The sequence below is a fragment of the Anomaloglossus baeobatrachus genome, chromosome 3, assembly GCF_048569485.1.
Source record: "Anomaloglossus baeobatrachus isolate aAnoBae1 chromosome 3, aAnoBae1.hap1, whole genome shotgun sequence".
In the NCBI taxonomy this organism is placed as follows: domain Eukaryota; kingdom Metazoa; phylum Chordata; class Amphibia; order Anura; family Aromobatidae; genus Anomaloglossus; species Anomaloglossus baeobatrachus.
Window position 1 is genome coordinate 114900155 of NC_134355.1, and position 16049 is coordinate 114916203.

At 48.1% G+C, this 16049-nt stretch overlaps 1 protein-coding gene across 4 annotated transcripts in view; it reads left to right on the plus strand.

Moving 5' to 3' along the window:
- LOC142296126 (ral GTPase-activating protein subunit alpha-2-like) overlaps nt 1-16049 on the plus strand; it is a 487199-nt gene that overhangs the window by 112856 nt on the left and 358294 nt on the right. For all 4 annotated transcript variants that reach the window (XR_012751590.1, XM_075339383.1, XM_075339384.1 and 1 more), the window contains exons 10-12: nt 319-549; nt 3857-4030; nt 14745-14882. Coding sequence is in view for 3 of the 4 variants with exons in the window: in XM_075339383.1 (XP_075195498.1) it covers nt 319-549; nt 3857-4030; nt 14745-14882 (543 nt within the window). In the remaining variant the exon portion in view is untranslated. The remainder of the gene's footprint in view (nt 1-318; nt 550-3856; nt 4031-14744; nt 14883-16049) is intronic.

Genomic DNA, 16049 nt, shown 5'->3' on the forward strand with positions numbered 1-16049 from the left:
AAGTACATCACATCATTTGATGTACTTTTTTTCCTGCATGTCCTGAGGAAGGGAGCAGAGACTCCAGAAACGCGTTGACCTGTAAATGAAATAAAAAGTAACATTAATCTTACAGACGTCCATAGCGGTCATTGGCGCAGTGTTAAAACCCAATTCTACTACTCTCCATTATAATCCTGTGGATAACATGCTATATGGCTCACATATTGCTACTTTTTATGGATATTCTCCCGTGTTGTAAACCGTTGCACTTAATTATTATTTTTCTGTCCCATCTACAGTTATAGCTATGTAATGCCATCTTACATGCCCTTTTAGACAGTATCTGTGATTAATGTGAACCAAGAAAAGAACACTGAAGTCGAGCCCACTGGATCCCAGGAGCAGGAGAAGAACCACTCGAATAGCAGCACGCTGTCCGACCGGAGGCTGAGCAACTCCAGCCTGTGCAGCATAGAGGAGGATCAGAAGACAGTGTACGACATGGTGCAAAGGATCTTCCTGTCCACACGTGGATATGTCAACTTTATCAATGAGGTCTTCAGACAGGTGTGTCATTCTGGCCTGTGTCTACATACTCTAACAAGGATTGGGAGTTGTCCACACTTATGTTATATACTTTACATTCCTCAGCCTTTTGCAGGGCTCTTCATAGTGTCAGTGACACCTTCTTACTTTTCTGTTCAATGTTTTGTTAAGTTTTCAACACAAATAACATAACATGTCTCATTGGTACATATGCGGATCTCATCAGAATGAATATCAGAGAAGAAACAGTGACCGCATATATTGTTTCAGAGAATGGCCATCGTTAGTTTGGTATTGAAAATTCTCAAAAATGGCCTTCGCATATTCCTAGATCAATTATCAACCAAATAATCAATTTAGTAGAACTTCACAGAAGACAAAGCGAAAAAGAGGGATAAGTAGGGAAGGCTAGGGTGCGGGAATAAGAGATGGGTAGACTCTGAGAGCATTCAGTGAGAAAGATGTTTGGTGAGGAAAGGTCCGGCTTATCCTCTATGAACATCACCCAAGTGTTTCCTCTTCTGCCGCAATTATTGAAAGATATTCTGCGGATTTCCTAAAGGTCATCCAAGGGGTCCAAACCTTGTGGAAGGAATCTGAGCTAAGTTGAGAGAGTGAGGCCAGTTCCTCAGTGCGAAATAAGAGGTCTATTTTGCTAAGTACCTGCTTTTTAGACTGGGTATTGGGTGTAAGCCAAAGGGTGGGGACCAAAAGCTTACATGCTGCCATAACAAAGGCCGCCAGTTTATTAGTCGGCCAGATCGGAAAATTGAGTAGGACCATTTCTGGGGTGAGCTGGACTTTACCGCCCACAAGAGATGAAACAAGCAGTGAAATGTCTCGCCAAAAGGAACTAATTATTGGGCAACCCCACCATATGTGAATGTACGTTCCCTCCTCTGCACCGCATCTCCAGCACAGTGAGGAAGAAGATGGGTACCATCGATGCGACTGCACTGGCGTAGTGTACCACCTGGTTGTGAAACTTTCTTACAGTGATATTTCCATCTTAGACATTTTGAGCAAGCATACTTGGCAGTCTCCGTGGCTCTGATAGCAGTGAATGGAGAGTGCTGCGCACGTTTGGTTCCCTCTCCACTCATTGGGTGCAGTGGCCAGAGTTGGGACCTGGACCGATCAGATATTTATAGCCAGCCATATGGATATGTCATACATGTATAAATTGTGAATATCCGTGTAATCCACCCCTTTTTATACTGTAACTGTCCGGGATGACCGCACTTAGGCCTCACTTAGACGGGTTTCTTCACGTACTAACAAAAATTGTTACGAGTGTCAGTGTGTGGCATCCGAGTCTCCTCATTGATGAAACTTTGATGGTAAAAACTGGTCCACTGACCCATATGGATAAATAAATTGCCCTATCCTTTGCAATGTTATTCATGGACTGCACATGGGTGTAGTCTATGTTCTGTACATGAATTTCACTGACCCATAGACTTATATTGATACTTTTCTTCCCTGATGCCGGTAATAAACAGATACAGTCCACAAAAAATACGGGTCTGTGGACAGCCTATAGACGATAGCGGATACATGAAAAATGGACGTCTGAATGAGGCCTGATTTATATTTGTTCTGCACCCAACTGCGAGCTCTGTGGGCCGCACTACATCGTGGTCAGTTGTCATCCTATAAATATAAACCCACTTCAATTCACAGACAACAACCAGGTCTTCATATCTTTAAAAGGGTTGAGGAATTGAAACATTGACATTAGAAACCTGTGTGATTTCTGAATTATTCACATTAGACTGAGCAACCGCTTTAAATGCAATATGATTATTTTAATGGAGACGTCTTGCAGCCTTGGTGGTTTTTTTTTTTTTTTTTTTTGGGGGGGGTTCGTTATTTTTGTTTTTGGAAAGGTCATTTGATCATAGATAAGTTATTATGACTCCTTTTTTTATTTAGAGATTTTGCAGAAAAGTTATATGTAGTTATGTAGTTTTTTTTTTTTTTTTTATTAACATTCTGCCACCTAGTGGTTTAAAGTGGAATCTCATTCAATACAAGGATCACAGTCTCATTTGAATTAGTTTTGCTGTGGGCTTAAATAATAATAATAATAATAATAATAATTTTATTCATTTATATAGCGCTATTAATTCCACAGCGCTTTACATACATCGGCAACACTGTCCCCATTGGGGCTCACAATCTAGAGTCCCTATCTGTATGTCTTTGGAGTGTGGGAGGAAACCAGAGAAAACCCACGCAAACATGGGGAGAACATACAAACTCCTTGCAGATGGTGTCCTTGGTGGGATTTGAACCCAGGACCCCTTCGCTGCAAGACTGCAGTGCTAACCACTGAGCCACCGTGCTGCTTAAAATGGTTTTCTATTAACGAATGTAATTTTTATAGCCTTCTGTAGATTTAAAACATAAATAAATAAAAAAAATATAGAAAATAGCAATGCTGCCTGTGGCTGGGGGCAGCAATGGATTTTGAGTATAGCTACTTTTTGTTATTTACCACCACAGTCCTGTACAATAATGTTTGGTCATAGAAAACTTTCTTAATTCTTTCTTATCCCAGTTTTTCTGCATATTTTTTACAATGCCACTTAAGCAATAGCATTGCTGTTCAGTATACCTTTCAGTAGGTAGCACAGTGAGGTTCTAGAAGATGCAGCTTGGATTTGCATTATGGATATATGAATGTTAAATGGTTATTTAAGAAAAAGAAAAAAATAGCCCTATTTTTAGAATAGGAAATAATTTTATGATCACTGATGGGCCCCTCAGTGATCCCAAGATCGGAGCTGAAGAAACCTAGAAGAGTATCGCAGAGGTGCACATGCCTGATCTCTGCCTCATTCACTGTCCATGGCACTGCCAAGTGCTGTTTCCAGCAGTCCCATAGGAAATGAATGTAGTGAAGGTTGAGCCTCTGCTGTATTAGAGATTGGGGCTGCAGAACAATGATGTCAGGATTTCTTGGACCCCCAGCGTTCGGACCCCCAGTTATCCGCAAGTTATCCCCTATACTATGAATAGACAATAACTTTTTTTTTTTTTTAAATAATAATGTTTATTTTTTTATCTTTATATACATCAGCAACACTGTCCCCATTGGGGCTCACAATCAATATTCCCTATCATTATGTCTTTTGAGTGTGTGAGGAAATTGGAGAACCTGGAGGAAACCCAAGTAACATTGAGAACATATAAACTCAAACCCAGGACCCCAGCACTGCAAGACTGCGTGCTAACCACTGAGCCACCATGCTGCTTTTATTCTTTACATATTACCATTTATTAATATCCCTACAATTCTTTGTATGTCACTTTTGTATTTTAGGCCTTCCTGTTACCTGCATGTGATGTCTCTGCCACGAGAAAGGTTGTAAAAGTCTACAGGAAATGGATCTTGCAGGAGAAGCCTATTTTTATGGAGGAGCCTTCAAACACGCCAAGTGAACATGTGAATTTGCCTGTTTTTGAATCCTCTTCAACAGAAACCGATAGCAAGCAGGTATTAATATAGACACCGGTCTATCTATATCTATATATATATATCTATATCTATATATATATATATATATATATATATATATATACAGTTAGGTCCAGAAATATTTGGACAGTGACACAATTTTCGCGAGTTGGGCTCTGCATGCCACCACATTGGATTTGAAATGATATCTCTACAACAGAATTCAAGTGCAGATTGTAACATTCAATTTGAAGGTTTGAACAAAAATATCTGATAGAAATTGTAGGAATTGTCACATTTCTTTACAAACACTCCACATTTTAGGAGGTCAAAAGTAATTGGACAAATAAACCAAACCCAAACAAAATATTTTTATTTTCAATATTTTGTTGCGAATCCTTTGGAGGCAATCACTGCCTTAAGTCTGGAACCCATGGACATCACCAAACGCTGGGTTTCCTCCTTCTTAATGCTTTGCCAGGCCTTTACAGCCGCAGCCTTCAGGTCTTGCTTGTTTGTGGGTCTTTCCGTCTTAAGTCTGGATTTGAGCAAGTGAAATGCATGCTCAATTGGGTTAAGATCTGGTGATTGACTTGGCCATTGCAGAATGTTCCACTTTTTTGCACTCATGAACTCCTGGGTAGCTTTGGCTGTATGCTTGGGGTCATTGTCCATCTGTACTATGAAGCGCCGTCCGATCAACTTTGCGGCATTTGGCTGAATCTGGGCTGAAAGTATATCCCGGTACACTTCAGAATTCATCCGGCTACTCTTGTCTGCTGTTATGTCATCAATAAACACAAGTGACCCAGTGCCATTGAAAGTCATGCATGCCCATGCCATCACGTTGCCTCCACCATGTTTTACAGAGGATGTGGTGTGCCTTGGATCATGTGCCGTTCCCTTTCTTCTCCAAACTTTTTTCTTCCCATCATTCTGGTACAGGTTGATCTTTGTCTCATCTGTCCATAGAATACTTTTCCAGAACTGAGCTGGCTTCATGAGGTGTTTTTCAGCAAATTTAACTCTGGCCTGTCTATTTTTGGAATTGATGAATGGTTTGCATCTAGATGTGAACCCTTTGTATTTACTTTCATGGAGTCTTCTCTTTACTGTTGACTTAGAGACAGATACACCTACTTCACTGAGAGTGTTCTGGACTTCAGTTGATGTTGTGAACGGGTTCTTCTTCACCAAAGAAAGTATGCGGCGATCATCCACCACTGTTGTCATCCATGGACGCCCAGGCCTTTTTGAGTTCCCAAGCTCACCAGTCAATTCCTTTTTTCTCAGAATGTACCCGACTGTTGATTTTGCTACTCCAAGCATGTCTGCTATCTCTCTGATGGATTTTTTCTTTTTTTTCAGCCTCAGGATGTTCTGCTTCACCTCAATTGAGCGTTCCTTAGACCGCATGTTGTCTGGTCACAGCAACAGCTTCCAAATGCAAAACCACACACCTGTAATCAACCCCAGACCTTTTAACTACTTCATTGATTACAGGTTAATGAGGGAGACGCCTTCAGAGTTAATTGCAGCCCTTAGAGTCTCTTGTCCAATTACTTTTGGTCCCTTGAAAAAGAGGAGGCTATGCATTACAGAGCTATGATTCCTAAACCCTTTCTCCGATTTGGATGTGAGAACTCTCATATTGCAGCTGGGAGTGTGCACTTTCAGCCCATATTATATATATAATTGTATTTCTGAACATGTTTTTGTAAACAGCTAAAATAACAAAACTTGTGTCACTGTCCAAATATTTCTGGACCTAACTGTGTGTGTGTGTGTATATAATATATATATATATATATATGTATGTATGTATGTATGTATGTATGTATGTATGTATATATCATATTTTTCGCTTTATAAGGCACACCGGATTATAAAACGCACCCCAAATTTAGACATAAGAAAAGGTAAAAAAAGAAAAATAGGGTCGTCTTATACTCCGGTGTTCTCTTACCGGAGGGGGACAGCAGTGGTGGTGAAGCGGGGTCACAGGAGGCAGAGGTTGTGCTGGCAGGCGTGGCAGTTCAGTGGCAGCGGGGTCCATGGTGGCAGGCGCGGTGGCGTCCGTGGTGGCAGCAGCAGCGGCGGGTGAGTCATGCAGCAGGCCAGTGCAGTGAGTGTCCCAATGTCCGCGGTCCTGGTTCAAATGATGGCGCCTGGAGCGGCGCATACACAGATGGAGCTCTCATCCAAGGGCTCCATCTGCGCACGCGCTGACTCCCGGAGCGGCACGTGCGCAGATGGAGCTTTCATCCTAGAGTTCCATCTGCGCACGCACCCGCTCCCGGCGACATCATTTGAAACTGGGACCGCAAACAAACTGGGTAACCTGCTGCACAGCCGCCTGCCACGCACGCACAGAGTGGCAGCCAGCAGGCTGCGAGCCCACCCTGCGTGCAAGCAGCCGGGTACTTGTGCTTGCGTGCGTACGGGTGGCAGCCGGGTACCTGTGGCTGTGTGCAGGAGGCAGCCGGGTGCCTATGCCTCCCACACACAGGCCACCCGGCTGCCTCCCGCACACAGGCCACCCCGGCTGCCGCCCGCACGCAGGCACAGGCCACCCCGGCTGCCGCCCGCACGCAGGCACAGGCCACCCCGGCTGCCGCCCGCACGCAGGCACAGGATTATGTCAGTTCAGGACATAGAGAAGTATATAAAACTGTGAAGAGGTAAAGAAGCACAGGGTAAGATGTTAGTTAAATCATCAAACTCAGAGGAATTGTCTACTTGGTTGCTTGCCTTGTAAATTTCTGTATCTGTCATCCCCAACCTGTGGCTCTCCAGCTCTTGGTATTAGCTTCTAGGTATGCTGGGGGTTGTATGTTCTCCATTGTACTGTGGTTCACTGCTGTAGTCCAAGGCTAGTTGGTCAGACTTTCTTCAGACCTGAATTTGGCTAGTGTTCTCCTCAGGGTTACATTATTATATTGCACCCAATGGTTGCTGATTTGGATGTGTTACTACTAGTTATGAGCAAGCATGCTCGCCACTGTTCAATCCCCGATCCAGCATTGGAGTGCTCAGGTACTTGCGATATTTGGCCAAGTATCGCCGATGCTCAAATGTGCCGTCTGCTCAGGCTTGCTTTACTGCATGATGTGTGCAGGTTCCCCAGGGAGAGCCATTCACAGTCTCTGGCTCTCACTGGGGTTGAAACAACTTTTTCAGAGGTAGTACGTAAGGCTGGGACCACTCAGGGATTACTGAGATCCCCTCGGATGACACTCTGCTCACGCTGGCAGTACAAGAGCCGAGTGTCATGCGAGTGTGCCTGCGACTGAGGTCCCACCGTGCGAGCAGACCTCAGCTGAGGGGGGCGGCCGGCACTGAGGGGAGGATGTATCTCCTTTTCTCCTCCGTAGCTGGCTATTGCCATTCTCGCCCTGCACTTGCGGTACACTGGTGTACTGCGAGTGCAGTGCGATTTTTCTCTCGCCCCATAGACTTGAATGGTTGCGAGAGAAAGAGTCTCGCATTACACCCGCAGCATGCGATTTGTTTTCTCTGTCCGATTAGGGCTGAGAAAATAATCGCTCATGTGCGCTGACACACAGTCTAATATTGGTCCGAGTGGAATATGTTTTATCGCACTCCACTCGCACCGATTTTCTCAGTGTGTGTCTTAGGCCTTCAAAGAAAAAACTTAAAAAAAAAAAAAAAAAAAAACACCCTCCATTGCCCCATAAATTTTTTCTTTATGGCTGGCTGTATGTGGGCGGAGACCCCAAATGCCTAATCTGTGACTTCCATTATACCCGTTACTTGAGGTGCGCACATTCAGAGAGTCTGACCTGCTCAACTCGAGCACCCGAACATTTTAGTGCTCGCCCAACTCTAGTTACTACTCTACGATTAGACATTAATGTAATCCTGTTGGATATCCGTCACAAGTCACATGCGACTCTCCCCCCAGTGTCTCCATGTAGTCCCGGTCTTTATGGAATTTCTCTATACTTGAGATTCATTCTAGGTCTCTTCTTCTTGCACCCAGCAGACATTACTTCATACCCTACACTAAATAACACCAGAGTGTGACGTCTCCGCTTCTCACCGGCTTCCAGACTGTCACGTTTTATTCAGAGTAGTTAAATGGTTATTGTCATCTCCAGGATTATATCCCAATATGTAGTATTTGTAATAATAATATTTCTTTGTCGCTCCATTGGGAGACCCAGACAATTGGGTGTATAGCTATTGCCTCTGGAGGCCACACAAAGTATTACACTTAAAAGTGTAAGGCCCCTCCCCTTCTGGCTATACACCCCCAGTGGGATCACTGGCTCACCAGTTTTGTGCTTTGTGCGAAGGAGGCAACACATCCACGCATAGCTCCACTTTTTAGTCAGCAGCAGCTGCTGACTATGTCGGATGGAAGAAAAGAGGACACATATAGTGTCCCCAGCATGCTCCCTTCTCACCCCACTGTATGTCGGAGGTGTTTGTAAGGTTGAGGTACCCATTGCGGGTACGGCGGCAGGAGCCCACATGCTGATTCCTTCCCCATCCCTTTTTACAGGGCTCTGGGTGAAGTGGGATTTACCGGTCTCCAGGCACTGAGACCGTGCTCCATCTACAGCCCCTGGAGAAGATGCTGGATGGAGCGGAGTACATCAGGGACATGGCCCTGCTTCCTCAAGGTACTCTGTGTCCCCGTGCATTTGGCGCTCACACCGCAGCATGCTGGGTGTTGTAGTGCGCCGGGGGACATCAGCGCTGCGGCGCCTGTGCCATGGCCTCATTCAGCTTTGCTGAAGCAGGCTCACTTATGGGAATTGGTCGCGCCGGCCGCTGGGACTGCGGCGCGGCTGGCACTTGTAGTGCGCCGGGGACTTCAGCGCGGCCTGCGCTTTTACGGCGGCCGCGCTGATAACTAGAGTCCCCGGCTTTTGCGGCCTGCTTCCGTTCGTTCCCGCCCCCAGACCTGCCAGTCAGGAGAGGGGCGGGACGCTGGCCACTTCCAGGAATCGGTCGCGCCGGCCGCTGGCAGCGGCGCGGCTGGCACTTGTGGTGCGCCGGGGACTTCAGCGCGGCCCGCGCTTTTACGGCGGCCGCGCTGATAACTAGAGTCCCCGGCTTTTGCGGCCTGCTTCCGTTCGTTCCCGCCCCCAGACCTGCCAGTCAGGAGAGGGGCGGGACGCTGGCCACTTCTATGAATCGGTCGCGCCGGCCGCTGGAACTGCGGCGCGGCTGGCACTTGTGGTGCGCCGGGGACTTCAGCGCGGCCCGCGCTTTTACGGCGGCCGCGCTGTTAACTCGAGTCCCCGGCTTCTGGGCCTAGTCTCCCTTCGTTACCGCCCACAGCCCTGACAGTCAGGGTAGGGGCGTGACGCTGCATAGAGCAGAGCTGAGAGCTGGAGTAGGTTTTGCATACTCCACCCCTCTCACTGTGTGCACTGTGAATCCGGATTCCCGCACTTTCTCAGGCACGCCCACGGCTTCCTTCTCTACAAGGACACCGGCAGCCATTAGTGTCAGTTTCTGTACGATACAGAGACAAGTGTGGAAGACCCTGGCATTCTGATAGTCACACAATCGCTGTAACAGGCGTTAAGCAGCACCTGTGGTGCTAACCCCACTAGTGCAGAAGTGCACTTATAGATATGCTTGTACTATATACATTGCACTGTTTGGTCGCACGTTGTATATACCCTCCTGGATTATGCGGAGGAGTTATCAGCATATTCTCTGTGTAAAACATAGGTGCAGAACCACATGTTTTTCTATACAGCTGGTACAGCATGTATGGCTATACGGCCGGCACGTACATAGACTCCCATTGTATGCACTAATGGCCAGGGGATGAGGACGGTGTCTGCAGTATTTACTGACAGTTTTTCTGAGACTATGGCTATGATACTAGAAGCCTAGCAGTCCGGACATGTCTCTCACAATATGGGCACTGTTGAATCATTGATCCATGGCCCCCCTCAGTGTGAATAACTAACAGCTCCGGGAATGTCACACGCATCCCAGAGTCACGGCTCTGCACGGACGTCAGTCCCAGACAGCCTAAGTGGGCTCGCTATGAGCGGCCTCGGTTTCATCAGGGTCCTAACAGAAGGACTCGCTGTGTAATGAGGCGGAAGTGGCGGCTCAGGATTCTGATCCTGAGACCGCTCTCAATCTGGATACACCTGATTGTGACGCCATAGTAAATAATCTTATAGCGTCCATCTATAGAATGTGGGTTATTTCTCACAGCTCCTCCAGTGGAGGAGTCAGCTTCACGTATTTTTCTGGACCACTCTGCCTTCAGAGAGGCAGTCCAGGAACACCACGCTTATCCAGATATGCGCTTCTCCAAACGGCTTAGGATACACGTTATCCCTGTCCCCTGACTTGGTCAAGGACTGGACCCAATGTCCCGAGCGGCATCCTCCAATCTCCAGGCTTGTAGCTAGATCCATAGTTGCAGTGGGAGATGGAACTGCAAACTCAAAGATGCCACTGACAGACAGATGGATCTCTGGTCGAAAGCCATCTATGAGGCTGTCGGCGCACCGTTGGCTCCGGCATTCTCTCCCTTGGGGCACTCCAAGCTATTTCAGCTTGTCTTACACAGATTGACACGGTTACACGTACATCTGTGCCGCAGGTGGCATCCTTAACCTCTCAAATGTCTGCATTTGTTTCTTACGCGATTCAGGTTGTCCTGGACTCTGCGAACCATGCGGCGGTAGCCTCCGCTACTCCGGGTTTTTAAGCAGAGCCTGGTCTGCTCGTTAAGTGAATGGAAGGCAGATTCTGCTTCCAAAACAGGTTGCCTAACCAGTTGCCTTTTTTCTGCTGACCGACTGTTTGGTGAGCGTTGGATGTAACCATTAAACAGTCCAGGGGTAAGGATTCATCCTTTCCTCAGCCCGGACACAACAAACCCCAACAGAGCAAGAGGCAGTCGGGGTTTTCGGCCTTTTCGAGGCTCGGGCAGGTCCCATTTTTCCTCGTCCAATGTGGACTCAAAAGGATCAGAGGAGCTAAGATTCTTAGCGGGCTCAGTCTCGCCCAAAAAAGCGACAGTCTGAAAACCCGCTTCCAAGGCGGCTTCCTCATGACTTGCGGCCTCGGTCGGTAGCAGGCTCTCCCGCCTTGGCGATATTTAGCTGCCATAGGTCAATGACCATTGAGTGTGAGACATTCTGTCTCACGGGTACAGGATAGAGCTCACTTCTCGTCCTCCAACTCGATTCTTCAGAATTTCTCCACCTCCCGGCCGGGCCGCTGCTCTTCTGCAAACAGGGTGCACTCTATAGGCAGAAAGAGTGATGACCCCCGTTCCTCTTCAGGAACAAGGTCACGGTTTTTACCCCAAATTCTTTGCGGTACCTATAACAACGGGCCGTTCCGTCCCGTTCAGGATCTAAAAATGCTCAGCAAGCTCGTGGACACCAGGCGGTTCCGGATGGAATCCCTCCGCCATGTCATCGCCTCAAGGTCCCAAGGATATTTCCTAGCATCATTAGGCATCAAGGATGCTTATCCACACGTGCCGATTGATCCAGAGCACTAGCGTTTCTACGCTTCGTTATAGGAGACGAACACCCTCTGTTCGTAGCTCTACCTTCCGGCTAGCGACAGTCCAACTGGTCTTCGCCAAGGTCAGGGCAGCAGTAGTCACAGTCCTGCACTCTCAGGGTCACTCTGTGGTCCCGTATTTAGACGATCTACTTGTCAAGGCACTCTCTTAGGAAACATGCCAACACTGCCCGAACGTTGCGCTGGAGACTCTCTAGAGTTTTGGGTGGATCATCAACTTTTTAAAGTCAGATCCGACCCCGACCCTATCGATAACATATCTAGGCATAGAGTTTCTTACTCTCTCAGCGATAGTGAAGCTGCCGCTAGACAAACAGCATTCACTACGGGCTGCAAGCTCTTCTTTAAGAACCAGTCGCACACATTGAGACGCCTCATGCACTTCCTACGTAAGATGGTAGCAATGGAGGCAGTTCCTTTCGCGCAGTTTTACTGCGTCCACTACAATGGGACATTCTCCGCCAATGGGACGAGGAGTCGACGTCCCTCAACAGAGTCGTCGTCCTTTCTCAGGCGGCCAAGGAATCTCTACGGTGGTGGCTTCTTCTCACCTCTTGGTCAAAAAGAAGGTCCTTCCTATCCCCGTCCTGGGCGATAGTTACGACAGACGCGAGTCTATTAGGGTGGGGAGCAGTTTTTCTCCACTACAGCGCTCAGGGTACGTGGACTCAGCAAGAGTCCACTCTTCAGATCAATGTTCTTGAACACAGAGCAGTGTATCTTGCCCTACAATCTTTCCAACAGCGGCTGGAAAGCAAGCATATCCGACTTCAGTCGGACAGCTCCACAGCGGTGGCATACATCAACCACCAAGGAAGAACGCGCAACCGGCAAGCCTTCCAGGAAGTCCGGCAGGTTCTGATGTGGGTGGAAGACACGGCATCCACCATATCCACAATTCACATCCCAAGTGTGGAAACTAGGAAGCTGACTTCCTAAGTCGCTGAGGTGTGGCCGAAAGAGTATGGTCTCCTCACCCGGACGGGTTTCAGGAGATCTGGCGCCGCTGACAGAGGCCGGACGTCGATCTAAGGGCGTCACGGCACAACAACAATGTGCCAGCTTCATGGCACGGTTTCACAATCATCGAGCTCTGGCGGCAAACGCCTTAGTTCAGCATTGGTCGCAGTTCCAGCTACCTTAGGTGCCACCTCTGGCATTGTTGCCCAGAGTACTGCGCTAGATCAAGACCGACTGCGGCCGCGCCATCCTCGTCGCTACAAATTGGCCGAGGATGTTGTGGTACTCGGTTCTGTGGTGCCTCACGGTAGGCTAACCGGGGGCACTACCAGACCAATCAGACTGGCTGTCTCAAGGGCCATTCTTCCATTTGAATTCTACGGCCCTCAACCGGATGGTGTGGCATTGAGTCCTGGAACCTAGTGTCGTCAGGATTACCTCAGGACGTGGTTGCCACCATGAGACAGGCTAGCATACAACGTCCGCCAAGATTGACCACAGGACGTGGAAGATGTTCTTATCTCGGTGCTCGGCGCAGGGTGTTTCTCCCTGGCCGGTTGCATCGTCTATGTTTCCTTCCTTCCTGCAATCTAGGTAGGAAAATGGGTTGTCGCTCAGTTCCCTTTAGGGACAAGTCTCAGCGCTATCTGTATTTTTTCAGAAACGACGACTTCCTCAGGTACGCACGTTCCTACGGGGAGTTTGTCTTCTCAGCACTCCGTACAAGCGGCCGTTAGAGCCCTGAGATCTGAACAAGGTTCTAATTGCTCTCCAGATGCCGCCTTTCGAGCCTTTGAAGGATGTCTCCCTTCCCGTTTTTCACGGGAAGTGGCCTTCTAGTAACGGTCTCGTCTCTTAGGAGAGTTTCCGAGCTAGCAACGCTCTCATACAAACTCCCTTCCTGGTCCTTCACCAGGACAGGGTAGTTCTGCGTCCGGTTCCGGAATTTCTCCCTAAGGTGGTATCCCATTTTCATATCAATCAGGATATCACCTCACCTTCTTTGTGTCCTCGTCCAGTCCATCAATTTCAGAAAGATTTGCATCTGTTGGTTCTGGTGAGAGCACTCAGGTTCTACTTCCCGCTTGGCGCTCCTGCGCCACCCGGATGCACTCTTTGTCCTTGTCGCTGGTCGGCGTAAACAGTCGCAAGCTTCCAGATCCACCCTTGCTCGGGGGCTCGAGGAACCAATTCTTGAAACCTACAGTTCTCCTGGGCTTCTGGTTCTCTCAAGGCCGAAGGCCCATTCTACCAGAGCCGTGGGTGCATCCTGGGCATTACGGCACCAGGCTACGGCTCAGCAGGTGTGTCAGGCACCCACCTGGTCGAGTCTACTTACTTTTACCAAGCATTATCAGATGCATACCTACGCTTCGGCAGACGCCAGCCTAGGTAGATAAGTCATTCAGGCGGCGGTTGGCCACCTGTAGGAGAGGGCCGTTTGACGGCCCTATCATGAGGTATTCTTTTACCCACCCAGGGATTGCTTTTGGACATCCCAATTGTCTGGGTCTCCCAATGGAGCGACAAAGAAGAAGGGAATTTTGTTTACTTACCGTAAATTCCTTTTCTTCTAGCTCCAATTGGGAGACCCAGCACCCGCCCTGTTTTCTCGGGGTTTTTCTGTTTTTTCGGGTACACATGTTGTTCATGTGGTATGGTTCAGTTCTCCGATGTTTCCTCGGATTGAATTGGTCTTTAAACCAGTTATTGGCTTTCCTCCTTCTTGCTTTGGCACTAAAACTGGTGAGCCAGTGATCCCACTGGGGGTGTATAGCCAGAAGGGGAGGGGCCTTACACTTTTAAGTGTAATACTTTGTGTGGCCTCCAGAGGCAATAGCTATACACCCAATTGTCTGGGTCTCCCAATTGGAGCTAGAAGAAAAGGAATTTACGGTAAGTAAACAAAATTCCCTTCTTATTATTCGTAAATTCCTCCAATTAGAAATGTAGTATAGTTCTCCTGAGGTATCCATGATTACAACCATGATCAACTAACTGACTAATTTACTGTCACTATACGAGTTGATGTAACCATGGATACCTAAGCTGCAATGCCCTGCACATGAGGTAAGAGACCGGGGTATATCAGGAGAGCTATACTAAATTTCTAATATTATTACATGTACTACAGATTGGGAAATGGATCTTAGAGATGGGAATACCTCTTTAATTCTAGATATCGTAGTTTGGGTCTTTTCATCGTCTGTCAGGAAAGGCTATTAATTTGTGCTCACATTTATTAAAGGTCCCGGCAGAGCAGAGTGGACACAAGCGCTCGTCTAGTTGGGGAAGGACGTACTCTTTCACCAGTGCCGTTAACCGAGGTTGTGTGTGCGAGGATGAGAACATGGATGTGAAGGCGGGGGATCAGGCGGCCTTACAGGTAATTTCCATATCTAAAGATACGTGAAATCTGATACATTTATGATTCATGGAAACCTATCCTAAAACATGACCATATCCTGCTAATACAGCTCAGGGCTTGGTGTAAGAGCGAGAACTCAGTGCTCTATAACCAGCCTTGTACCTGCATGCTCGGTGGATTACCAGTACGGCTCTTCAGCCGTGTGTTACTCACGGATGTGAAAAGCATTAAGCCACGTGCACATGATGACTATTTGGTGAGTCTTTTACCTCCAGTATTTGTCAGTCAAAATAAAAAATGGAAGTCAGAGGAAAAGTATAGTAGAGACACATGCATTGCCTATCCATTTTATGCCACCTCCTGGTTTTGAACACACGCAGTCATGGCTGAAAGTGTTGGTGTGACGCCCTGGACTAGTCAGGTCGTCCCAGGTAGTCCCATTCACACACATACCCCCTCCCTGAAAAGGTGACATCAGCCAAACTTCAAAACCTTGTCACCACCCTCCAGGTTTGATGTCCACACCAGGGGCGGAGCCAGGCTGTTGGCTCCGCCCACCGAGTAGTTCACAGGCCTGGAGGTGGGAAAAAGACACAAGTTCTAGTTCTAGAGCAGAAAGTGGATGAGTCTTGACAGTGAAGGAGAGAGGTCAAGTTCAAGGGCAGACCTGTGACCAGGCCTGCCATAGTCTACTCAGGTGTCTGGGTCGGAGCCCAGTCACCTCTGGCAAGGAGGCAGACGGTGGTGGCCGCCTGCAGAAGCTGGGATTACAGCCGGTGGAACCGTAGGGACCGGGGTCGGGCGGTGATTGGAAACCGGAGCACCAGGAGGGGTACTCAGACCCAGTACGAAGTCCCGAACCGACAGGGCCGAGTCAAACCAACTGATTGAGGACAGGACTTAAGGACCTATTCCACACAAGACCCGTTAGAGGACAACAGCCCAACCATACAGGGTAAAGCCACCGCCAAGGCATAGAGACCCAAGGGGCCAGCGTCTGCGGGCAAACAGGGCTCTTCCGACACCCAGCAAGCCGGGGAGCGGACTACCGTTGCTTAGGCATAGGAGTCAAACATTCACACAAAAAGGTGCAGGAGAAAGGCGGAAACCACCAACCTGTTAAGGGAGAAGCTGCAGCCGGCTGCGGGCCCCGTTCATCATCCCGTTTGCTTTACCTGAGACTCC